This window comes from Mustela putorius, unplaced genomic scaffold (genome assembly GCF_011764305.1).
Source record: "Mustela putorius furo isolate JIRA1106 unplaced genomic scaffold, ASM1176430v1.1 tig00000430_pilon_pilon_pilon, whole genome shotgun sequence".
NCBI classification, from domain to species: domain Eukaryota; kingdom Metazoa; phylum Chordata; class Mammalia; order Carnivora; family Mustelidae; genus Mustela; species Mustela putorius.
Genome location: NW_025421377.1, coordinates 23245806 through 23272700, shown reverse-complemented (window position 1 = coordinate 23272700; position 26895 = coordinate 23245806). Strand labels below are relative to the sequence as shown.

General features: G+C 39.2%; 1 protein-coding gene across 6 annotated transcripts in view; it reads right to left on the bottom strand.

The window, feature by feature from the left end:
• MTHFD2L (methylenetetrahydrofolate dehydrogenase (NADP+ dependent) 2 like) overlaps positions 1 to 26895 on the bottom strand; it is a 127753-nt gene that overhangs the window by 70256 nt on the left and 30602 nt on the right. For all 6 annotated transcript variants that reach the window (XR_006606727.1, XM_045079867.1, XM_045079870.1 and 3 more), the window contains 3 exons: positions 18730 to 18882; positions 17450 to 17557; positions 662 to 754 (listed from right to left, as the gene is read on the bottom strand). Coding sequence is in view for 5 of the 6 variants with exons in the window: in XM_045079867.1 (XP_044935802.1) it covers positions 662 to 754; positions 17450 to 17557; positions 18730 to 18882 (354 nt within the window). In the remaining variant the exon portion in view is untranslated. The remainder of the gene's footprint in view (positions 1 to 661; positions 755 to 17449; positions 17558 to 18729; positions 18883 to 26895) is intronic.

Below are 26895 nucleotides of genomic sequence, written 5' to 3'. Positions count from 1 at the left end.
TGAAAAAGGCTCTCATTCAAGCCCTGGATAAAGCAAGAAGAGTCACAATCATCTTCAATGTAGAAATGTTATGTGGCAAGAGTAGAGGTAGAAGTACAGGGTAGAATTATTTTGTACGCTTCAAATATAAAACAAATTATGAAAAATCATTGATCCCATAAATGAAAACCCAATACCTCTTCTCTGTTCCTCCTTCTCAAGTCCACACTCTTTAAACATAGTTTAAGCACTCTTAAAACCATAGGCCACGTCAATCTCCTGCTCCCAGCCATCCTTGGCATATATCAAAGTCCTTCCCAAGGCCCTACATGAGCTAGCCCTGGCTATCTTTTCAAGAGCATTTCCTACCCGTTTCCCCATAACTCATTCATGTTTAGAATCAACCACATCTCTGAAGGAACTGGCAACGTGCATGTTCGTTCTTGTGCTTAATCTGTCATTCCAAAGGCTATTTGGGTTTTCCATAATGAAGTGACAAATGTTAACGTAGGCACAACGAGCCAATATAATAATTGCCCAGAAACAAGATCCGGTCAAGGGAAGTTAGTCATATGTAGGCCTAACTCTCCCAAGAAACTGTTTTTATGGACATGTCAGCAATTAGGGCAGGAATTGCTCTGCTGATGACATTTTACCAAATTAACAGCCACCGAAGACTTACCAGCAGCTACTATGATAATATCTGCCAGCTGAGTATGGGTCTTCAGTTGTTCTTTAGGAGTATATCTGTGAGCTATGGTCACTGTTGCATCACCTGGAATGGAGAAGAATGTCCATTAATGGTTACTGAGCTTTTTCAAAATTTATGAATGTTCCAATTATAGAGGAGATTCAGTTACAGCCTAAGAGCAGGAAAATTGCTTTGCAATTAAGAACACATCTAGAAAAGAAAACCTAAATCACCCAGAATATCATACTCTTCAATTACCAGCAGAAAATCAGCTAAGACCATATGAGAGTATGTGCTGACCATCATAAGAGAGCTAAAAGTAAGGTTCTAGAAACACAGCATCAGAAAGTTCTGTATTGATGGGTTAATACGTAAATGCAGGGGATACTCACTGGTCTGATAACAAGGTCTGTAAATACTGAAAACAGCAAGATAAGGGCACCCAAAATGGGGCAATATATTGTGGAAACACAGCTGAGAAATTAATTCTGCGTCTTCTCTTGAGGGTGTCTAGGAAGGGTTCCTAAAGGAGACAGTATCCTTTTTTTTAGGTCTCAAAGTATGAGCAAGGGCATACTAATTAAGGAAAGAAAGAAAGGGCATTCCAAGACAACAGAATAACCAGAAAAAAATGGACTAATTTTGAAGTTGTGTTTTTAGGAAATGACAAAGAGGTATAAAATAGAACAGGAAGTATTTAAGGAACTGATATGTGAATAAGAGAGCTCAGCAGCCTGAGGGGTTTGCAGCGCTTCAAGAGTGAGCCAAGGAAGAGGAGTGAAAGACATGCTGGGAGAGGGAAGTCACAGAAGAACTTCCGTTGAAGACCCAGCTGTGTGAGACAGGGCCTTCTCTCTTCTCCTAGAACATACAAATGCTGCACATTTAATCACAACAACGAAAACTCCACGATCTCCATTTTCAGCAAAACTAGAAGACATATTTTTCACAGACACCAAAAAATATTTGAGCACAGGACTGGCACAGCTAGCATACACCACACAGGAAGACAGGCCACAAAGACATGCAGAGAGTGAGAAGGCCAGGAGCGGCTGGTCTCTGAAAATGAGTGCAGAGACATACTGTGTGAAGGTGGAGGGCTCAGGTCAATCTCTCATCTGTAGCAAAGAGAGAAATACATGCGGAAGAAGCCCTCTTGGATCCAGTCAAGCTCATGGCGGCTGGTAAAGGAGAGCTCCCATGGAGGAGCCACTTCAGCAGGAAGCAGTCTGAGTCTGTGTAAGTGGTGAAGGAGGGATCTGAGGACAGCCTGGCACCTCCTCCCCAACCCCCAGCAGAACTACCCTGTGAACAGCAGATCCAAGAAACCCAACTCATTCAATGGTAAGTAACAACAACAACAAAAAGATTTGACACAGAATTAGTAAAAAGATGCCATCTGGAAACCAGCCCGGGAGTATCCAGGGCGTGATGGAGTTGTTCTGATTCTAGTGGTAGTGATGTGACTACATGCGTTTGTCTAAATTCATGGAACTGTACACCCAAAAGAGTGAATTTTACTCTATTTTTAAAGTAAATAAAAGAATGCATTTTAAAAATGGCAAACCCAAGGATTGCATGGATCCCTGGGTGTTATATGCAAACAATGAATCATGGAAAACTACAGTAAAAACTAATGATGTACTGTATGGTGACTAACATATTATAATAAAAAAAAAGATGAGCAAAAATGAGAAAGCTTGATGTCCACCTACTATCTAAGGACTAGAATCAACAGAAAACATTTAAAGTCGATCAATCAAATAATAGAAGTATAAGAAAATTTAGAAGTATAAGGTAAAATATTAAGAGATCATTTTTATTGGCAAATATCAAGTAGGAGAAAAAAGAAATGGAATCAGGGAAGAAAAAGAAAGTATTCCTATCATTTCTTAAAATTAGAGTGTCAATAGATACCATATAAAGAAAAGAGAACTAAGAGTACTGTGTAAAGTTAAAACTATTAGAGTAAAAATAAACCTCCCTAAGTATCAGAAGAACCATACACAAGAAAGAAAAAAAATGTAAAAAAAAAATAAAAGCCACAAAAACAAATAGAACAGAAAATAATGACAGTTCACATCTTATACATTTATCATCATAATAAATTTTCCTAAGTTACCTATTTAAAAGAATAATATTTCCAAATTGGCTCACAAAGCAAAAACGAAATCTAATTCTTTACTTTATGTAAGGTATATCTAAAACAAAGCTGTTTGGAAATGTTAAAAATAAAAAATGGGCAAATGTGTAACAGGGAAATGACAAAAAATATAATATGTTCTATTGTCAAATAAAGAGAAATTCAGCATTAAATAGGACAAAGAAATACACACTATAATGCAAAGACATGATTCAAAAGAGCATACAACAATGACAAATATATAATATATAAAAGAAATATAGTTCATGCACAGAAATTACAGGGGCTACAAACTGAAAAAGAAACACATTGTATTTGCTGAATTTAATTCATCTTTCTCAATGCACAACAGTTCAAAGATATAGAAAATGTACATAATATAATTAATGTTATATGCCTGATTGTAATATATCACACTTTGAAGGTAGAACATATATTTTTTCCATGTGACCAATGAATATTTTTTAAGTGATATGACTTCAGATATAAAAAGAATTCAATTAATACTAAAAAAATAGCTATATAAACCAGATATTTCCTTTGATCACAAATCAATGAAGTTATAATTATTGAAAAAAGATCAGAAATTACAAGGTTCTTCCACTGGAATTTTTTTGAATAATTCTTGGGTTGGGGCACCTGGGCGGCTCAGGCAGTTAAATGTCTGCCTACACCTCAAGGCATGATCCCGGGGTCCTGGGATCGGAGCCCCATATTGGACTGCATGCTCAGCAGGGAGCCTGCTTCTCTCTCTCTCTCTCTCTCTCTCTCTGCCTCTCTCTCTCAAATAAATAAAATCTTAAAAAATAAATAAATAATAGATAATTCTTGAGTCAGAAAGAAAACACAAAATAAGAGTACAGGATTTCTAGAAACATTTATAATGAAATTACTATATATTAGATCCTATAAAATAAAGATAAAAGAAAGCACAGAGGAAAATTCATAGACCTAAATTATTATATCAATAAATTAAATAAGAAAATCAATAACTCAACTTAAAAACTTAGATAAAGAACAAAAAGGAAACAAAAGAAATTAGAAGGTAAGGTGTTAATGTTAAGTAAGTCTAAGACTTCTACTTTCAAAAGCAGTGAGAGAATTCAATAAATTGCCAAGTAGAAAATATACAGTAATAAACAGCTTTCATATGTAACAACACCTTAGAAGAAAAAGTGAAAGACTCCATTATAATAACAATACAAAAGATAAAATACATATCTTAAATAAATAAACTTAACATAAATGTGCAAAATCCATCTGAAAAAAGAAAAATCTCCAGAACAACACCAAAAGACACAAGACTGAAGAACTAGGCACAGACCTGTACCCCTGAAGCAAATAATACATTCTATGTTAATAAATAAATAAATTAATTAATTTTTTTTAAAAATTATTGGATAAAAGACTCCATATCCTGAAGATTAATAATTCTATGTTCATTACATATTTAATAAAATTCCAATAAAAACTGGTAGTTGTGCATTGTTTTGGAAGAATATAATTTCATCCTCAAGTCAGTAAGGACAAGTGAAAGACAATAACGGGCACAGGTTTGGAAAGGAAGAACAAGGAGAGGCCATGGGCCTGGTAGCGCTTGAGAGCAGCTGCATTTCGGTCAACGGTACCACTCGCGCCCGGCTACCCTGGGCAGAAGCCTGTGAGGCTCCCTTCTGCCTCCTCTCCCCTTCACTTGCTCGACACCGTCAAGAAATGTCAAGTACCTGCTTCAAACGACCCCACAGCGAACCTACGAAGCATCCTCCCACCTCTCCCTTAAGACAATCCCCCTGAATGCGGAAAGGTCCCCTTAGACTTTAGTGACCCCTGCGACAGTGTCCTGCTGCATGAGAGACCCCCCAACAAAAATCAAAACCAAACCCCCCCAACCTTGATGAGTTTCTGATTATAACAATATCAACCCACGGAGAGGCTTTCAGCCTACAACTCGAGAGACCAAGGGTGACAGCAAAAGAGAGGTCAACCGGCGGGGGCGTTAAAGGCAAATGTGTTTAAATCATGCCTCAGTCTCTCGGCCTTTGGCCCTTGGTGCTGAGAGCCGCGGTACCTGCTCCCGGGGCTGCAGGCCAGCGAGCCTGAACACTGTCTGCCTAGTGAAGCTGTGAGAGGTCTTGTCATTCCTGTTTTCAGGTCTGGCGCCCTCTTACTTTTCTTCCGCGAATCCTCTGGCTCGCTGCCCCTAATCCTAACTCCTCAGCTCTTCCCTGGGGTGACCAGCACGGACAAGCCCCAGCACCTACTCGGCAGAATGATGCGTATCTCTGACCCTCAGATGACTTTTTCCCACACTCAGCTTTATCCTCTTACTGTGCATGTGATACCAGCCTGGGCGAGGGCCTAATTTTTCTAACTATCGCACAGACCCAGATAAAAACTTTTATAAGCAGAGTCTTAAGCAATTTCGCGGTACCCGGTGTTTGACATCATGTTTGTAAGATACAGCAAGAGTAAAAAAAGTTAGGACCTATCTCCTGGAATCTGAGAGTTCTGTTAGAACTTAATAATTAACTTCTGGGCAAGATAGGCTTCTTGCTGTATAGAAGTCCACGGTCAATCAAGAATTGTCTACTGGGAGCTGTCTGAGCAGTTTTCTAGGCTATGATTACACTGTAATTTATGCAAAACTGCAGATTGTGGCAAAGAGTTTTAGCAACTAACACAGAGTGCCAATTTGAGGAAAAAAATACTTGCTACTTAAAAAGACGCTGGAACAAACAGCACAATATGCTTCATTTTCAAGTAGCATTTTTTGTTGTTGTTGTTTAAATGACTCGAAATGAGGAGTTTATTTTTGTTGGACGTTTCTAGGTCATTTCCTGCCTTCGCTTATTCGATAATCAAGAAATAATCCCAGAACCATGCTAAGCAACGGAGACAGACAATCCCACATGCTCACGGGAGAAACAGTTATGCAAATCAGGATGAGAATACACAGTGTGGTCAGTTCCACATTAAAAGGCGGTATAAGCCACAGGGTCGGCACCGAGCACTACCTTCTCCTGTAGCTGAGAACAGTGTAGGAGCAGTCAAAGGTCTTAGGGAAGAAAGATTCTTGATGTGAGTAGAATTTATTTTGCTTCTGCTTCATTCCCCCTATGTTTTCACCATCCAGGCCCATGGATAACTATTTCCCATAAAAATGCAAGACAGGCATTTATTTAGCCCAGTTAGAAACTTCTTCCTCGCAAGAGCCGAGGTCTCACTTTTTGCAACTTTTATCATGATCCTAGATCTGTCTTCAACAGCAGCACAGAACAAGTCTCAACGTCCTTTTCCATGAGGCAAATCTTTAAATACCTGCATTGGTGGATGAAGCAAAATGGCCAGTCCAGTAGGGGCTCGACTCTTACACGTATGCATTTACCTTGTCGTTTTCTCTGGATAAGAGAAAACGGAGTCATTCCTGATATACATTAACTCATTCAATGGTCTGGTTTAAAGGAGAGGCACCTGGTGGCTCAGTCAGTCCAACTCTTGATTTCAGCTCAGGTCACAATCTCAGGGTCGTGACGCTTGTATCGAGCTCCGTGCTGGGTGTGAGCCCACCTAAGATTCACACTCTCTCTCTGCCCCTTCCCCCTGCCTCTCCCTCTAAAAAAATAAAAATAAAAATAAAAATAGAGGCAAAATACTGAGAAAATTATAGACAGGAAAACTCAGTATTCAACACCAGAACAGCATCCAAAGGAGAAAAGTGGCCTGAGTTCTGTTTTTGGACAAATGCCTCTAGAGGTCTAAAGACTCTGGACTGGAAATATGTGTTTCTTACCCTCGTCGTAAGCTGTGATCGCAGCTTGTAGCACACAACAAAAGAGCAAAAACCCCTCTACAGAGAAATACTCTGTAGCAGCTAAATGGACAGAGCCTATATATACGTGGTTACGATGACCCTTATGTAAGAACTCGCTACACATCAAACATTGTTCTAGCACCTTACATAAAATTATCATACATTTTCCTATCACACAATCTTCACAAGACACCACGAGAGTGTTTTTTTATGAGGTAGACGCTAATGTTATTTGTATTTGACAAACGAGGAACCTGAGGAGACGCAAGAAGTCCAGTAATTTGTCCAAAGTCCTACAAACCATCTAAGAGCCCGAATTCAAACTAATTCAGTCTGGCTCTAGCGCCCAAGCTCTAATTATGGCAAGCCACAGCCTCTGTCTGCATCGGGCGGACAAAAGCAACACTGCCCGGGTTCACAGTTACAACATCAGAGCCGGCAACCACGACATCGTCACGTCAGTTGGCAGAACAGCATGGCTGGACAATTGGGAAGCCACTGAGGGATCTTGGATGACACCTCTTTTTCCTCTGGATAAATTCTGCCTTCAGATTCCACTGAATCTGAATCTACTGCTGGCCTGTAGCAATAGTACCGATAAGCGGCCAGCTAATGACAGAAAATACTGATAAGGGGCCAGCTAATGCCTGTAATACAAAAAGGTTTTAGCTTTACTTTTTACCATTTGTAAAATGATCAAGAGGCCATTTTCCAGATCTTGAGACAGTGTGAAACAGTTCTTCATTCTCCCAACTCCTGAATTCCATTTACTGAAGGTCTCTATTTCCTTTTTTTTTAATTTCCTTTGGGTTTCTCCCCAAACGTCACCTCCTCGAGCTGTCCCCACCACCTTATCAATATATCACCTGTGCTGTTATTCTGGATTCACTTCCTCCCGTTCTCACCCTCCGTCACCGCCCTCCAGCCACGGCTGAGAACGGGAGGAAGTGAGTAAAAACACGCAGCCCAGGCCAGCTCCTGTACGTCTTGCACATCACGTGAAGGGCTCTGGGTTTTATTCTGACGTCATGTCGTGCTAAGCATTATGGGAAGCCGCGGGTGAGAGAAGGGACGAGGATGGATGCAGAGAAACTGGTTCATAAACTTCATAGTGCTCTGAGGGAAAGACAATGGCTGTCGACCTAGAACCTTTGGTGGAGGTGATCATGGGTATATTTTAAACATGGGTTAATGGGTAAGATAAGAGATGTAAGAGAGAGTGGTAAAGGGTGGCCTGAGCAGCGGGGCGAAGTGACAGTGCCACTTCCGAAAGCAGGACAGACTATGGGGAGTAAAATTAAGATTGAAGGTTTGCATATGTAAGTTTGAAGTGCCTATTGGCCATCCAAGTGGGCGTGTCAAGTGGACGGTGGTTACATGGGTCTTGACACATAGGAAATACAGAAGGTGTTTAAGGCTATGGGACTAGAAAAGATGACCTAGGAATGGCTCTGGAATGACAAGCGAAGCCCTAGGCTTATTGCAATGTTCTCAGCAGTTGTCCTCACCCTGACCACATTAGAATCCTCTATGGAGCATTTTAAAAAATACTGATACTGATACTGATAGGTCCATCTGGAAGATTGTGATTTAATTGTTCTGTGTTGGGCTCTGGCAGCCGCATTTTTAAAAGCCCCACAGTGATTTCAGTGGGCAGCTGAAGTTGAGGAGCACTGGTTTAGAAGTTGGGAAGAACAGAATGACCCAGAAACAGAGGATGAGAAGAAATATCTAGTGACATAAAAGAAATGCATGCCAGTGGTAGCTTTGATCTGTGCTTAAGCAATAACAGAAATAGCCCTATATAATGTGGCCATTTCATCAAATTAAAAAGCCTGTTATGAATATTATTCAGTTCATTACATAGTTTCCTGCTTATAAGAACCCTCAGGAGAAATTATTTTTCAGTCTTAACACCAAAAACCATTTTATTTATCCTGAGCATGTATTTATTTTTAATTCTAAAAACATGTAATTGGACAACCAATCATTTTTTTCCTGTGAAGGAGCTCTCAAAATGAAATTAGTGACCTAATCATAAAGTATAGCTTAGACTCAAACACATTCACCCAACATATATTCAGCACTAGTACATAAAAAGCAATGTGCTTGGCAGTGGTAATATATCCGTGAAGATTTAATGACAGGCCTATTTTTAATAGCCTTATTCTTGGCTCTTAGTTCTAGGCCTTGCTTCTCCCTTTTAACTATTTCACAATGGCATGGTGTTTCATATACTGTTGTGGCCCACTTTGAATACTTTTTAGAATAAGTATACTGTGATAGCTAGCCTGTCCTCAATACTCACCATGTGTGAATACTAAATCCTTTACAGGTATCAGCTCGCTTAACTCTCCCAACAACCATGCATACTCTGACCTCACAGGGACATGCAGGAACAGAATATGTGTTCAGGCAACGGAACCAAAGAGCCCATGCTCACTGACGCCAAATTCTCCTGCTCCAGGAGTCAGGCTTTGCCATTCAAGGCTGCAGCTATGATGTGAACAGTGTGGCAGTCATAAATGAAGATATTGGTTTTGAAACCTTCTATTTCTAGGATTATTTTCCTATTAATAGGAATGAAATGTTTTGAGTCATTGACATGAATCAGTTCTGCAGGTGACCAAATTCTCCACGGTACCAAGTTGCCAAGTCAGGACTGATAGACGTTCTGATTGTGAAACAGATTTTAAGCTATATATTTAAAAAAAAAAAAAAAAAGTGATCAAACTCTTGCCAAAATGGGCCCATCGGCTTAGCCACGGGACAAGGGGTGCTGGCATGAGCCAAAGTACTGTTCTGTCCTTTCTAGCTGCTCTGACTGGAAGGGGTGTGTGTGTGTTGGTAGGGGAGGGGTCTGTTCGTTACAGCTTTATATAATTATGCACTTATTTTCTACTCTCCAAGATTAACAGATGAAAATAAACTCAAGGACCTTCCTACAATGTCCGATTCCGCAAACATGGCTTAAAAGATCAGACACGAATACTAAATAAGTGCTCCCAAGAACCCAAGAGTTCTGCCTGCATTTGAGAGTGAAATATTCAGGCTTCTTGAAGTGCACTGCACTGCTTACAGCCCTACTCGGCAACCTCTCTGTGGAAAAACGCTAGACCTCTGGGGGCATGCTAGTGCAAACACAGCAAATATCCAGGGGCAAATATAGCAAATATAAATACAGAGATATGTATTTTGTTAGGGAAAAAAAACAAAAAATGAAAACCAACTTCCAGAGCCAGAGAGTCACAGTGCTTACCATGTTAAAGACTATATACTCTATCACTATATTAAAGTCTCTGAGAAATATCACCGTCAAGTGATTGATTGATTTTTTTTAAGATTATATTTATTTATTTGACAGAGACAGAGACCACAAGTAGGCAGAGAAGCAGGCAGAAAGAGGAAGGGAAGCAGACTCCCCGAAGAGCAGAGAGCCTGATGTGGGGCTCGACCCCAGGACCCTGGAATCATGACCTGAGCCAAAGACAGAGGATTTAACCCACTAAGCCACCCAGGTACCCCTACATTGATTTATTTAATCCAGATTTCCCAGATTTATTTTGAACAACACCTCCCCCTTTAAAAAAAAATCAAACCCATTTAAGATTTTGTGGTACATCGGGTGCTGCTAAGAATACAGCTTATGAATAGTTGTATTAAAATTTTCATGATACTCTTCCAGGAGTAAAGTAAATTTACCCATTCATTTGTTGAACAAAGACTCTGGACAGCTATTGTGTGAGGTGCTGGAGATAAAATGGGCAGATAAGCAGATGTGGTCTTTGCTTTTGTGGGGTTAACAGTCTAGTGAATGTGGATGAACAGTAATTAAATAAGGACACTAAGAAATGGTTATCACAAACTGACCAATGACGTGAAGGAAAAGTTCTTCAGTGCATCCATGATGGTGTGTGTGAGAGGGTGAGACGCGCTATCAGAAAAACCTGCCCCAGGCTTCTATCTGAGCTGACATACAAGACATGAGTAAGAGGGCATGCCGCTACCTGAGAGGCTGAAGAATGACAGGTAAGGGGTTAAAAAGAGAACGATGAGGGAGAGGGTACAGAGGAGCAGCACTGAGATGCCTTGAAAGTGTAGAGAAATATACACAATGGGAAATAGAAAAAGACTTCAAAATACAAAAAGCAACAAATTATAAGAAGAAGAAAAAAGAAGAGACTTCAGAGATATTTACTGATTAAACAGAGTACAGCCCACACTATTTAAGTATATTTAGTACCTTTATATAATAACACTCTTGGCACTGACTTTATTTATTTTTATAAACTTAGTTATTTATTTTGGAGTGAGAGCAAGTACGTGGAGAGAGGGGGAGAGAGAGAATCTTCAAGTAGACTCCCCGCTGAGTGTAGAGCCCAGCAGAGTTCAGTCTCACGGACCTGAGATCATGACCTGAGCCAAAACCAAGAGCTGGGAGCTCCACCAACTAAGCCTCTCAGGCACCCCTGACTTTATGTTTTTAAATCACTAAATCATCACTTATATTTATGGTATGAATTATTTCTTTTGTAGAGACTGAAATGTTTTCTTCCAGATTTTAGGAATTTCTAATAATTTCAGATGAGATCAGGTGTGTTCAGGGCAGTATGCCATGGACAAAATTTTTCCTAATTTCAAGTAGAAGATAGTTTTGGTTTTGCCTAATAGGTGGGATTTTTTGGTCTGAAGTGAAGAACAGTAGCAGACTTTAAATCTTAAATGACACTTAAATTAAGTGATTTAAGATTATGACTATCATTGGTAGGAGAGAGGAGATCTCAGGACACCGCGAATGGAGGGGAGGGTACTGCTGGCAACATTAATTGAAAGACATCACCGTGTTTATCCAGTAAAACACTCAGGATCTATCCTTTTCTTTAAAATTATTTTTTTCCCCCTCAAGCTGCTAATAGATACTGCTGTCTTCTTACAGAGGAGCTGGTTTCTTTGTCATGGAGGTGGGGAATATGATGGTGAATAAATCAGCTATTTCTCTGTCCTCCTGAGCTTGCAGTCTAGTAGGAAAGCCGACCATTAAACAGTTAGCAATGAATGATTAGTCACCATAATTGTGCCAAGAGCTGCAAAAGAGGTTGAGCTTTCTGTAATAGAATGTAGCTATAGATGGGCGCCTGGGTGGCTCAGAGGGCTAAGCCGCTGCCTTCGGCTCAGGTCATGATCTCAGGGTCCTGGAATCGAGTCCCACATCAGGCTCTCTGCTCAGCAGGGAGCCTGCTTCCTCTTCTCTCTCTCTGCCTGCCTCTCTGCCTACTTGTGATCACTCTCTGTCAAATAAATAAATAAAAAATAAATAAAATAAAATAAAATAAAATAAAATAATTTTTAAAAAAAGAATGTAGCTATAGAGTGGTACCTTGAACATGCAGGCTTAGAGACACTACAAAAAGGGCTGCTTTGTGCTGGTCATAAAATAAATGTCTCATGCTCTGAGGTCATGGGGAAAGAGAGAAAATGAGAGGGAAAGAGAAAGATGTGAACTTTACTTTACCTTTTAAAGGTTAGGGGTGCCTTGGTGGCTCAGTAACTTAAGCACCTGCCTTTGGCTCAGGTCATGATCCAGTGGATCATGAAGCCCCATGAAGTGGAGCCCCCACTTCAGGCTTTCTGCTCAAAGGGGAGTCTGCTTCTCCCTCTGCCCCCTGCTGGTGCTTGTTCTCACTTGCTCTCTCTCTGTCTCTGTCTCTCTCTCTCTCTCTCTCTCTCAAATAAATAAATAAAATCTTAAAAAAATAAAGAAATGAATCAATAAATAATGTTTAATGATGGTTGCGAGAATGTAATAGTTCCAGCCTCCTGATGTAAGAAAACACGCTATTTTCCAAGTACAGTGCTTTCCAGATAAGAGCTGGTTGAATTTAGGAGATGTTAAGAATTAAGTAGTACTCAGGGCACCTGGGCAGCTCCGTCAGTTAGGTGTCTGACTACAGCTCAGGTCATGATCTAGGGGTCCTGGGATTGAGCCCCACATCAGACTCCCTGCTCAATGGAGTCTGCTTCTCCCTCTCCCTCTCACCCTGCCCTGGCTTGTGCTCTCTCTCTGTCAAATAAATAAAATCTTAAAGCAATGAAGCAGTACTCTTATCATTCAGCTTAGAAAAGGAGACTAGAACAATCATTTTATTTCCTATTGCTATCTTCAATGCAAACTCGGTGCTGGAATTCAGTAAGGTCTCTCATGGGCACAGAGGCATCATAAGACATACTATCTCCAATCTCTCACCACGGGTCCTTCCAACAGGGTAGTGGGCTGGGAGGAACAGAGAGGAAACGCTTGCCATCCCCCTGCCCCCGTTTGACAATGGTTCACTCCATGAAGGCAGCACACGTCCCACTCCACTCTGCTGCCAACAAGACAAAGTCTCAGTGCCTGTGGGGTGAGCCTTTGCGTGACTCCTGCGTTCCTAGGCGTTCCTATTTGGCTCCTCTCTTTGAAACCCGAAAGCGCCTGGCCCAGCCCGGCACTGGGCTGAGCTCCATCACACAAACCACTCAGATCACACTGCACTGCCTGGAACGTCTGCTCCCGGGTTGCCTCCCGACAGCACCTCCTGGAGGGGAGAGAGAACGGTCCTAGTCTGGCAGGTGTTCGTTTTCACACCTGGAGCCCATTTTCACAAAGGAAGGGCATTCTCTTGGCGAAACATCTTACGGTTTTCCATTTACATAGCCTGCCCCTTGAATAGAAATGACCTGATACATAGAAAGGTGCAGCAGAAGGGCAGATGGAATTCAAAAGCTGAACCTCAATGCAGAAGCCGCATCGGGAGAAAACAGTGTCCAGAGATGAACTCTGCAGATGCGGACTGTCATCTTCCAGACACAGAGAGCTAAGTCTTTTCTACCAGTCTTCCCTGCAGCATTTCACAGGAGAATTAAGTACTGAATGCATATTGTCTGAGCGAAATCAAGAAGACCCCTGAGCCCATAGAACTCTAAGCATAATCGGCTTGCTGTCCCTTTCAAATGCTATTTGAAAAAGTCCCTGTAGAGGGGAGCCTGGGCATCTGACTCTTTGTTTCAGCTCAGGTCATGATCTCAGGGATGTGAGATCAAGCTCGACACCAGCTCCGCACTCAGCCCTGAGTCTGCTTTGGACTCTATCCTTCTCCCTCTGCCCATCCCCCCGCCCGGCCCCGCCTCTCCGCTCACACAACTGTGTTCTCATTCTCTGGTTCTCTCAAATAAATAAATCTTTAAAAAAAGAAAAAGTTCCTGCATCAATGTAGGAACTGCAATGATACCACAACCTTTCAGCCAAAGGAGAAGCATGTAGCTACATGTCGTGACAATTTTGGGGGAGTCTGTCTACATGGGATGTCCTACATAAGAATATAAAATACACAGAAAAACACCAACTCTAAAAAAAACCTTGAAATAAAATTAGATTCTGTATTCTTTTGGTGACAAGTAATAATCTTAACACCTGGTTATTATGGTACTTTGTTATCTTGTAGGAAATTCTGTGTTAGAGAAACTCAAGAATGTCTCTCTTATTTCCTTACAGTAAAGCTAAAAAATGAAGACATTGGGCTGAGACCAATGGCATTCAGTTTCCATTCTGAAAAAAAGGTGAACCTGGGTATACAATCAAGTTAAAAGAAGACACAGTGTCCTCTAGTAGGTCACAACTGTACTCAAACATCGCTATAAGGAGTGGAGCTCAAGAGAAGAGATTCTCCATCGTCAATATCTTTATATCCCCTAAATTAGCCACAGGCTTCCCAAAGCAAATGCAATGTTTGCTTAGAGATGGCGAATTTTATTTCATGCCATTGAATATTTATAATTTAAAACACCCTTACATGTATATTGTGTACCTCTGGATCAACGTCCCACTTCACCACCAAGACTGTGAGCTCTTGAAAGACAGGAACCATCTCTCACCTGCTCTCTATAAACTACAGAGTGGCTCAAATGCCCTGTCCTCCACAAAGCCTTCTGTGATGCCTCGTCCTCAACAGAAGATACTCTCCCTGCAGAACCCCACTGGGTCAAGCATTAGCATTACATTTTACCTCAAGATTCGAGCACATTCTCAGCCCTTTAAATATTTCAAGCCTTTGAGGAATTAAAATAGGCTCTTTCTCACCAAACAGCTGGGATTGATGTCCTAAATAATCAGGACTCAAAGCTAGCCAGGAGTAGATACATATTAATCAAGCTAAATTACAGTATGGCCATTTTTCTTCTCGTACGATTATCTTTGGCTTTAAGACACAAATGAATCATTGGGGTTCTGAATCTCTTCTGGCAAAGAAAGACAGCGTGAGCCGAACGCTCAACATTGCGAGTGTCATCAGAACAGTTCTATAGATATGAATTTGCCGAGGTAATCCTCCTTCATTATCTCCATTAGCTAACAATGCACATGTAGTCACGGCACATAATTACTGCTCTAACAGACAGGGACGTTTGAAATATTAACTTTCCCACAGACTCCAAATCTTCAGTAAGCAGCTCTCAACAATTCATTATATTAATCATATATGTCACCACACTCCCATTAAATAGGCATGAGGTTAAACACCACTCATGTTGCAAACGGCCCAAGATCATTTTTAATATAATTTGTTACGTTTTAGATACTGTAATTATAACGGCACCTAGGTGCTGCTATAATAAGTGGAAAGTTAACTATCTGACCTGTGAGTAACCAGTATTATAACTAATTCCACTTTAATTCAATTTTCAACATGCATTCATGAGAATATTTTATAATATGAAGTATATAAAGTATTTATAAAGTTAATATGCATTATGACAGGGGATGTCTAATTTTAAAATTGCGTAAAGAAGGGAAAGAAGGAATAAATTGATTTTTTTAGACTTAGGAATTTTGGACAATGGAAACTTATCAAGAACTTAACATATAATATACTGACATCTATAAAAAAATTACAATGGAAAGTATGATTTGGAAGAGTATGATGTCATATTTCCAATCAAATACTTTACAGACTTTATAAATTCTACGTTTACACAAATTATTGCAGCAAAGACTAGATTTGATCCCAAAAAAGGAAACATAAAACCTACCAGAGAAAGACAATAAAGTTTCAAACCAAGGTGAAGAATACATCCTTAGCCTTGGATCATGTTATTCAAAACATTATGGTTAATATGTCCACAGATTATTGAGTTAAGCATATAACAGAAATAATAGTAACAGCCACGGTTCCCACTGAGCAAGCGTGTACTTAACGTATGATGTCAGCACCAGAATTAGAACTTTACGTTCAGATCTCATCTGATTTTCACATTAACCCAGTGAAGGAGATATTAATATTATTTGCGCTTCACGGATATGGGCAGTAGAGACTCGCCCGGCATAAATATCTCATCCAAGGACACAGGGTGCGGCAGGAGGCGAGTCTGTCCTCCTAAACACAGACAGCATCCAGCTGCCAGCTCTGGTTCCAGCATTTCCTCGTGTGGCCTTGGGTAAGTCACCCGAACCCTCTAAAGTTCATTTCTTTTAGCTGCAAAATGCAAATAATATTAATATATGCCAGAATGACTGAGAATGAAATAAGAGGACTTACCAGAAAGTACCATACAGTTTGTGGAACAACACAATGCTGCTTGTTATGTTATTAATGAGGTAAGAAAATAAAATGTTGAAAATGAAGTAAAATTTGCACACTGACACAGAGTCAAAACCTTCCAACAGGGGTGCCTGGGTGACTCCATCATTAAACGTCTACCTTTGGCTCAGGTCATGATCCCATGTCTTGGGATCCCATATCCTAGGATCCATGTCCTGGTATCTCAGGTCTGAGAATTGAGCCCCAAATCAGGCTCCCTGCTGATCGGAAGCCTGCTTCTCCCTCTCTTGCTCCCCCTACTTGTGTTCCCTCTCTCACTGTGTCTCTGTCAAATAAATAAATAAAATCTTTGGAAAAAAAATTTTTTTCCAACAAAAATGGTATACCTAGGTAAATATTTCTGGTTGTTTTAACTTGTTTACCATAGAAATTACTGCATAAAGGCAAATATGAATCAATATATTACATCCTAAGAGACAGAAAAGCCCTAGTAGATTAAGTTGGAAGCAAACAGTAACGCTAGAGCTGTCGATGTTCACCATGAAAACTGTGTGCGTACTACTAGATTTCGCCTTTCAAAGAGCTCCTCAAGACTAAAGCTTTTTGAAGTTACCTGGCGTCATCATCAGGCCCTAATTTACTGTGATCCGCACATACATTTTGATTACTGGCAATATTTAAATCCTTAGGCCCAGGAAGGAAAAGGAATATTCAAAAGTCTCATTCATTATTTTAGGTAAGTGATATGTCATGGCTGGGCTTCTCTTTCCATAGGACTTTGTGGCTTAAGAAATTATTCCAGGTGTCTTATGTCAGCAAAGATCCCAAAAGGAATGCTTAAAAACTTAAGATCAAGACACTGGAATTCACCAAGGTTAATAATGATAAGAAATCTCTATTTCTATACATCAGTGTGTTTGTGTGCATGCGTGTGTGTGTGTGTGTGCATGCAGAAGTCTACTGACAACGTAGACTGTTATGTATTTAGTGGCTTTCCACTTTTCTTTATGTTTGTATTGTCAATTATTTAAAGGAAGTGTATATGGCCAAAATAATAGTAATAGGGACAAAAGGGCCATATATTTCCAGCAATTCTTTTATTCATTTTCAAGGTGCTCATATCACTAGATGAAGGAGGAGGGAGGCTTTTATTTGCATAAATCTACGAATATACCGAGCCACGTTTCCAAACGTCCTGACTCGATTTTAAGAACGAAGAAAATCACAAGAATATATAGAATCAAGGCCCGACCTACCTCCCGGCCGCTCGTGCTCTCCGTCAGTGTGCAAAAGCATGGCGATGGGCATCCCTACATTCTTGGATCTTCCAGCTACAACCACATTTTTCCCAAATGTTTCAATTCCTTAAAACATAGAGTTTGATTTAAATGAAGAATCAACAATAAGAAGCAAATTAAACATTTGAACAGCCAACTAAAACATTCTTTAAAAACTTCTAATTAAATCTGCATTATTGTGTGGCTTCTCTATAATGTGCCACATTCATTATTTATGAATATTCTTTTTACGCTTCAGAGATTTGTCACTTCCTCTGTAACTGTCCTCATTAAAAAACTACACTTTCAAGTTGCCATTAAATTACTTTTAAACATGGAGATTCACATGAAGAGTTAGACATGAAAAGACTTAAAATATATTAACTACTAATTATAAAGTAAGCAAAGTAAAACAATGTTGAGCTTAATTGGCAATCAAACTTTCAGCAAATCTGGAACAAAATGAAGTGAAGGAAAAGTATATGTATATATATATATATATATATATATATATATTTATTTATTTATTTTTACAAAGCTCATGCCCTTTACCCCATCAGAAAGAGGTGCTGAACTTCACGGACTCGAAAAGATAGGAAAGATAAAATTTTTAGATATAACACACTCTACTTGGTTTGGGCACAATTGACTCGTACATAAAATGAAGAAGTTAGAATTAAGGTTTTTACAAGTAGTAATGTCCTAAGAGGATGGTGCTAGAATCCATCCTAGAAGATAAAAGGAGAAGATGTGGTCAGAAACAGAAGGGACAGTAGGGATGCAGGACAGTCACAAACATAAAGGCAGTATGGAATTAATTAAAGTAGAGACAAACATCTCTCTATACACCTCAAGGGTCCAAGGGTATATTACTGCACTTAGAGCATAATTCAGATGTAAATGCCTCTAGTAAAAACCTAGGATCTTTAGAGATGGCTCCAATATGTTCATCACATTTTGTTTTTAAAGGTAAGGAAAACCACAATTCATTTTGGAAAATGCACATTAAGTGTATAATTTAAAATGAGGGAGACAAACCTACTCTTGGGAAAATTCTCTCCTACAAGGTTCAATGGCAGTTACCTGTAACCTGGCATGCGCTCCTCATTTTATTCAATTTTGGATTATTCTTTGACTTTAAAACTTTACAGCTTTCTACAGACTGAGGTTTTATGGCTTGTCGTTTTCTTTCACTCAGTAAGGAAACGGTTCTATCAGAGCACTGCACAAATGCGTCCCGTGGACCTCAAGTTACCAACCTGTCCTCTTGATGATTTCCCAAACAGCACTGGCGGTGGCAGGTATGAGAGAACGCTGGTCAAGGCACAGTCTTCCAATGTTGATGATATGAAATCCATCCACATCTTTTTCAGGGGCAATTCCATTGCACACAGTTCGCTCGTCCACATGGTCTGAAACGTAAATAAAATTGGTCTAACTTTAAAATGGTCATTTATTTGGAAGTCTTTCCTTGAAATCTGAAGACCCACATTATGATTTGGCTTCAGGAAAAGTGTAAAATCATTACTCTGTCCTTATCCTTTCCACCAAAACAGTAAGCCAAAGTGTGCTTGGCTGACGGCTGTAATTAACCACCTCAAGAGTTTAGGGCTGGCGTGGTGAGAGGGGAAAATGTGTGAAATAAAACAAAGCCAATGAAAACTGGAAACAGCCAGGTCCTAAATCTTTGCCTCAATAAGTTTACCTACTTAGCGGTTTAAATCTATGTTTTTCCCATACAAGACATTTCCATGAATAGGCTTCTATTAAATATTTCCAGCATTACAGATTAAAAGGGCCTTGTTAGTATTAAAACAATCATAACATCATTAATGTGCCTAACTTCCTCCCAAATGACATAACAAAAAAGCAGATCACACAGACACACACACACATGCACACACACACAGGCCTCCTTTGTCTAAAGCACTAGCACACTGATATCCAAAAATACCATTTTGGTTTTCTATTTGGAAGGAAAAAAATAATAAGAGTAATAAACTAATCAAAAGAGACAGGAAATGCTAATCATCATTTCATTTTGAAAAGTAATAAGTAGAAGTAATAAAGCTTCCCCCAAACCTTACAATAAGCCCATGTGCCTAATATACTGAAAGAAAGGTATTATTTGCTACATAAAAGTTTCTTTGTTCATCACACAATGAATGTCATTTAGATATAATTTTTAAGAACATTATCAAAGCCCAAGTTAAAATTGTTCTCAAAAAGCTACGCCTTGTACCTTAGATCTTCTGTATTCTAAATGGGATACTACCGCCATTTTACTTTAAATTCGATTTGCCAGCATGAAACTCCAAAGTTTCTTACAGGTATACCAGTAGTAATCTGAATTATGTTCATACAGAAATTGGGTCTTTGTGAACAATCAACAGTTGTTGATGGAGACACCTAACGACTGAGCCACCCAGGCGCACCACAAAATGCATCTCAAAGTATAGTCCTATTGCTGTTAGTTAAAAAAAAGTTATCCGGAAAACACTGGGGAGTCACTAGACACAGACAGATCTGGGCATCTGAAAGACAGGAATGGCACTCAGAGAGTTTCCCATTTTGGAGACTTTCCTTAGACACAGGACAGCTAGAACTTGGATAGACATCTGTGGTCCTACGTGCTTAAGGAATCAAGGCACAAAGTTTGAGCTATCACAGCAGCTGAAAATTGAAGGGATATATCCAGAAAAGGAGAAAGGCACAGAGTAGAGCTTCAAAGTGTTATCCATAAATTCTGCCCAATTCTCGGACCCCTAATCAACATACACATGAGAAAAACTCCAAGAAGCCCATCAAGGCTCAGAGAACTACACAGAGATTGCACATGTGGTTCAGCAAAGGCAAAGCAAAACGTGAAGTCCTCAATGTGAGAGGCATTTACAAAAAGTCTTACAGGGTGCCTGGGTGGCTCAGTCAGTTAAGCATCTACTTTTGGCTCAGGTCATGATGCTAGAGTCCTGGCATCAAGTCCCTCTTCGGGCTGGGCTCCCTGCTCAGTGGGGAGTCTGCCTCTCCCTCTCTTTCTACCCCTCCCCCTCGTCCCTTTCTCTCCCTTGCTCTCTCTCTCTCTCAAGTAAATAAATAAAATCTTAAAAAAAAAGAACCTAATAGCTAACTTATACTTAATAATGGAATGCTCAATCTTTTTCCTCAAGAAAAGAAGACAAGAGTGTCACTCCCACCATTACTATCCAGTGTTTTACTGGAGCTCTTAGGTAATGTGATAATACAAGGAAAAGAAAAAAGAGGTCTAAGATCAGAAAGGAAGAATTGAAACACCCTAGCCACAGATAGCATGGTTATTAACGCAGAACATCCTAAAAAAATTAAAAAAACAATAAAAGAACTGATAAAGTGGATTTTGCAAGAGCACAGAGTACAAAGTCAAAATCAATACAAAAAATCAATTGTTGGGACACGTCGGTGGCTCAGTCAGTGAAGCCTCTGCCTTCGGCTCAGGTCATGATCCCAGGGTCGCGGGATTGAGTCCCGCATTGGGCTCCTTGCTCAGCAAGGCATCTGCTTCTCCCTCTACCTGCTGCTCCCCCGACTTGTGCCCTATCTCTCTCTCTCTCTGACAAATAAATAAATAAAATCTTTTTTAAAAAAAAATCTATTGTAGGGGCACCTGAGTGACTAAGTGGGTTAACACCTCTGCCTCCAGCTCAGGTCATGATCCCGGGGTCCTGAGATGGAGCCCTGCATTGGGTTCTCTGCTCAGCAGGGCACCTGCTTCCTCTTCTCTCTCTCTGCCTGCCTCTCTGTCTGCCTCTCTGTCTACTTGTGATCTCTGTCTGCCAAATAAATAAATAAAATCCTAAAAAAAAAAAATCTATTGCATTTCTGTATATAAGGAGTGACTAATTGAAAATGAAATGTTAAAAATACATCTTACAATAGTTAACCAATCATAACACACTTAGAAGTAAATTTTTTAACTTTGAGGGTAACCTCTACAATGAGAACTAGAAAACATCACTGACAGATGACCCAAGTAAATGGAAGGTATGCTATGTTCATGGACTGAAAGATTCAATAGTGTTAAGTTGTCAATTCTTCCAAACTGATCAATAGCTTCAATGTAATCTCAATCATAATTCTATGAGGCTTTTTGGTAGAGGCTGACTGATTCTAAAATTTATATGACCAGGCACAGGAAAATCCAAAGCAATCTTGAAAGTGAGTGAAGTTGGAGGACTCACAATACCTCACTTCAAGACTCACTCCACAGATTCAGCGATCAGGATGGCATGGTACTGGTGTAGGGATAGGCATATACATCAGTGGAACAGAATAAAGAGCCCAGCTTTAGATTCACACTTATTAATTGCTAAAGCAATTCAATGGAGAAAGGAAAATCTTTTCAACAAAAAGCACTTGACAACTTGACAGCCATATTGGGAGGTGGAGGGGAACTGAACCGTAATCTCTACTTCAGGGAATACAGAAAATTTTATTACAAATGGATTATAAATCTAAACATAAAAGCTAAAACTGAATAGTTTCTGGGTGAAAACTTTAACTTGTGTGCTAGATACAGGCAAAGTTTTCTAAGAATACAAAACGTAAAGGACAAAAGAAAAAAAACTGATCAATTCAGCTTCAGAAACATTAAAATCTTATGCCCATGAAAAGACACCATTAACAACATGAATACCAAGCCAAAGACTGGGAGAAAATATTTGCAAAACCCGTACCTGACAAAGAACTTGCATCCAGATATATAAAGAACTCTCAAAACTGAATCTTAAAAAGAAAATAAATCAGTTTTTTAAAATGAGTTTCATACACCAGCAGGCATTCTACAAAGGAAGGTCTTTATATGGGCAACATGCATGTGAGAAAACAAACAGACAAACAAACACAACAGAGCAGCGGTTCCCTAGGAGTGAGGATGAAGGTAGGTACAGGGACTGACAGAAAAGAAACATGAGAAAACTCTCTCAATTCATAAGCAAAACAAAACAAAACACTTGGTATTCTGACAGGGGTTGAAGTTACATGAAAGTTTACATTTTTTTTTTAACTTAAGAAATAATACACTGAAGATGTGTGCATTTCAGTGCAACACAAATTTCACCTAAAAACATGCACATTGACCTGTAGTTAATGATATGCACGCTGAAGTTTTAGTTATACATTTGAAGTTATACATCTGAAGTTTTTCATAATAAAATTTTGAAAAATTACAACCAAAAATTACAACAAAAATACAAGCATCCCCCAACATCTTGATCCCTTTACTATGCTCTCCTCTTTTTCTGACAGCACATCAACTTCTAATAAATATAATCGGATATTTATCACATTTACTTTCCATTGTCCATCTCTCCTGCTACTCCACGAGGATAGAAATTTTTGTCTTTTTGACTTTCTTGCCCTGATGTATTCCTACCACAAAGAACAGGGCCTGCGACAAGAGGGACTCAATAAACATTTGTTGCATAAATGATTACTATCATTATTGACTCATAGAAAGAAACTAGACAAAATCTAGGAGACAACCAGGAACAATTAGAACAGGCCACCATAAGGAAAAGATGTCTGATCCTTCTACAACCTCTGAATTCCATCCTTTAAAAACATAATAAAAAACCAAAGGTCGCTTTCATTAAAATCTTTGTCAGTATCTTTACATCAACATTGTTAAGTAACTGGCATTTTTACATCTTCCAATATAAAGGTGAAGTAAAAGACTCATGTTTGTCTCTTCTTTATTGATTTCTTCCTTTCAGGACTTGAAAAGTCAGAAATTTAAGGTAGAGTTTTATGCTTAAAGACAAAGTCCACACTCTGAAGACAAATATAGGCCCTTGAAAATGTGCTCATTTATGCACTCAACAAATATTTACTGGGTGTCTACCATGTGCCCAATATTGTCCTAAAGATTTAGGATACATAGCGAACCAAAAAGACAAAATTTTTACCCCCTGGAGCCTACATTCTAATGGAATAAATGTCTTCCTAATCAAATTATTTAGCTATCGTCTCTTAATGAGTTAATTATTTTGAAGGAGTAAATAGGGAGATACTTCTGGAAGCTGTTTCCTGTTCTCAAGCCAATAAGAAATATTTAAATCCTTTGGGTTCCACATCAAGGTTTCGAGACAGAAAATACTTATCAGGTGATAAGTACTTGCCCAACATCATTTACGAGCTGTTTCATCATTGAGGAGTCAGAGGACAAAAAAGGAATGGGAAGTGAGTCTAATCTCACTCTGCTACTCCACCCCCAAATATGAGAATTGGTAGAGCTTGGAGGTGGAGTGGGAGGTACTGTCTAGGCCAGAAAGGGGTGGAACTGGCTGGCCCTCCACCCTTCCTTAGTCTCTCTCCTATAGCCACACAAAATTCGCAGCACATTCCTAGGTCGACCTATTTTAAAGGCTGTGAAAGAACCATATTAACAGGAAGTGGGAACCTATACATAACACAAAGGCTTGCTGCCTTTGCCCTTCATAATTCTCTTAAGTGACCTCAAGAGTATATGGAGATCTAAAAGTTGCCCTGGTTTAAGCCCTTGGTTTCCTCGGCACTAGACACAGTGACTTCTGTCAAATGTACTACCTACACTCCAAGCAGTGTATATTCTACAGAGGAGAACACTCAGATGAGCGAACACGTCTGCTCTGATGAGCTTCTCTAACACACAAGGGAAAAGAAGAGATGTTGTATTTGGGGGACCTCGCCTGCAAACTTGACAAGAGCAGCTGGTCTCACCCGTGTCCTAACTACCTCTTTCCCCTAGTGCCTGGCACAGAGTTATATATAGATCAGTACATCTTGTTTGAACTGGTAAATGAATAAAGAGGGTCAGAAGGCAGTCATACAAACAGACCTTTTAAAAAAACTTTCTACAAAGAAATATTCAGATGTTTCAAAGGGCCTTTTGATTTTGGTAAATTCTTTATCAATGCAGAATGCACTCAAAAAATAAATTAGAACATCATGGTAAGGGAAAAAGAAAAAAAGAAGTGAAAACAAAAAGAAGTAATCACAGTGGTTCCAGGCAATTCTGGATCTTGGAAGATACTCTGAGTAGTCAGGCATCTTGAGTTACATGATGTAACCTGGTTATGAGAGCAATTGCTCAAAAAGAGGTAATTCTATAGATCTCAGTGACCTTGGGGTGGCTTCCACCTAGGAATAAATAGGGAGATACATACGTGGCTACCAGGACCAACCAATCATACAAATATGTAAATCACATCAAAATAATTTACTCAGCGTCCACTATAAACCATTAGGCTTAAAAACAAAACAAAACAAAAAAACACGACTCAGTGCTGCCACCACTTGGTTAACATAACCACGCGCAGGAGAATTGTTTTCTACTTTGTTCACCTTGCATATAATTTCTTTGATAAAAATGTTACCTGTTAGAAAAAAATTTTTTTTTTTTTTAATGAGAACATGCTATCACAGGGATAGCTTTGTTTCTGTGTAAACATTCAAATTATGTCACAAATGATTTGAACAAAATACTCTGTTTGAAATCTGGCCTTTTTTTTTTTTTTTTGAGGGAATACAGAAATTGGTTACATCATAATTCATGGCTGTGACACAACTTCAATATTGGTTCAAACAAGGTCTGATTTTAAGTAATTAATTATTTTTCATAATAAGCTAGGCATATGCAAATCCACCACCCAAAACAGAAGTTAGGGCCTTGATAGCAATCTCTGTTCAAGCACACAATACATCCACCAAGCCATCCCTTTTCCTGCTGCAGCATAATGGGAACTTCATTCTACATTCTGTGCTTATCATTCCCTTAACTTCCTTTCTACATAGTTTTATTGCATTTATTTGTATTCCTAAAAGATCTAGTTTTTTAAACCATAGCTTTATTTAAGAATATTTGAATATAATAGACTATGTATACTTAAAGTATATAATTTGATAAGCTTTGATATATGTATATGCCTGTAAAACCATCACCACAATCAGTGAGCACATTCACCACTCTGGAATTTCCTCAAACCCCCTTTCCTTCCTCTTTCCTGTCCCCTAACCTCCAACCACCAGTAACCACTTGTTATATCCCTCCAGAATGTATATGTTGAAGCCCCAAATCCTAATGTATTAGTATTTGGAGATGGGGCCTTTGGGAAATAATTAGGTTTAGGTGAGGTCATCAGGAATGAGCCCTCAGGATGGAACCCTCAGGATGGAATTGGTGCCCTTATAAAAAGAGATACAAGAGAGTTTGCTTTCTTTCTCCACCTTGTGAGGATACAGAAGAAAAAAAGGGAACTGTCCAAAAGCCAGGAAGGGAGCTCTCACCAGCTCTGACCATGCTGGTACTGATTTCAGATTTTTAGCCTTCAGAATTGTAAGGAAATAAAGCTCCTATGAACATGCATATACAATTCTTCATATTGATATGTGCTTGCTTTTCTTTTAGGTAAATATGTAGACATGAAATGGCTATGCCATATAATAGATATACATTTAACTTTCTAAGACATGACCAAATTATTTTCAAAGGGAACCATTTTGCATTCCTATCCGCAACACCACCTCCTCACCAATATACAGTAAGGTCAGTAGTCTTTCTCATTTCAGCCATTTTAACTGTTTAATAGTTTAATAGAATCTTATTACAGTTTCCACTTGAATTTCCCTAATAACTACTTACACTGAGTATCTATTCATGTAATTATTTCTTCTGTGATGAAGTGTCTGTTCAAATGTTTTGACCACTTTTGGAATTTATCCTGCTTGGTGTTCTCTGGGTTTGGTGTTTGTCTTTAATTTTGGAAAGTCTCAGTCAGTATTACTTCAAATCTTTTATTGTTGTTGTTGTTCTGTTTCTCTCTTATCTTGGTATCCAACTCATGAGTGTTAACATTTTTAAAATGGCCTACAATTCTTGGATGCTCTGGGGGTTTTCCCTTCTCCTTCTTCTTCTTCTCCTTCTCCTTCCCCTTCCCCTTCTTCTTCTTCTTCTTCTTTTTTTTAAATTTAAAATATTTCTTTGCATTTCAGTTTGAGAAATTTCTCCTGGCATGTTCTCAAGCATATTATCCTTGGCCTGTCCAGTCTACAACTGAGCCCATCAAAGCATTCTTCTGTTAGAGTAGCTTTGATTTCTAGAATTTCTTTTTGATTCTTTCTGAGAGTTTCCATCTCTCTGATTTCCTTGCCCATCTGTTCTTGCATGTTATCTACTCTTTCCATTAGACCCCTTAATATATGAATCACGGTTACTTTAAATTCCCTGTTCAATAATTCCAAAACCTGTGTCATGAGTCAATCTGGTTCTGATGCTTGTTTTGTCCCTTCAAACTGTTTTCATTTGCCTTTTGTCACACCTTGTGATTTTTTTGCTGCCATACCCAAAACTATGGGCCCAGGAGTTTCTCACTCTTAAACTAGCATACTTTGGCCTCCAAAAGCTCATCAAAATT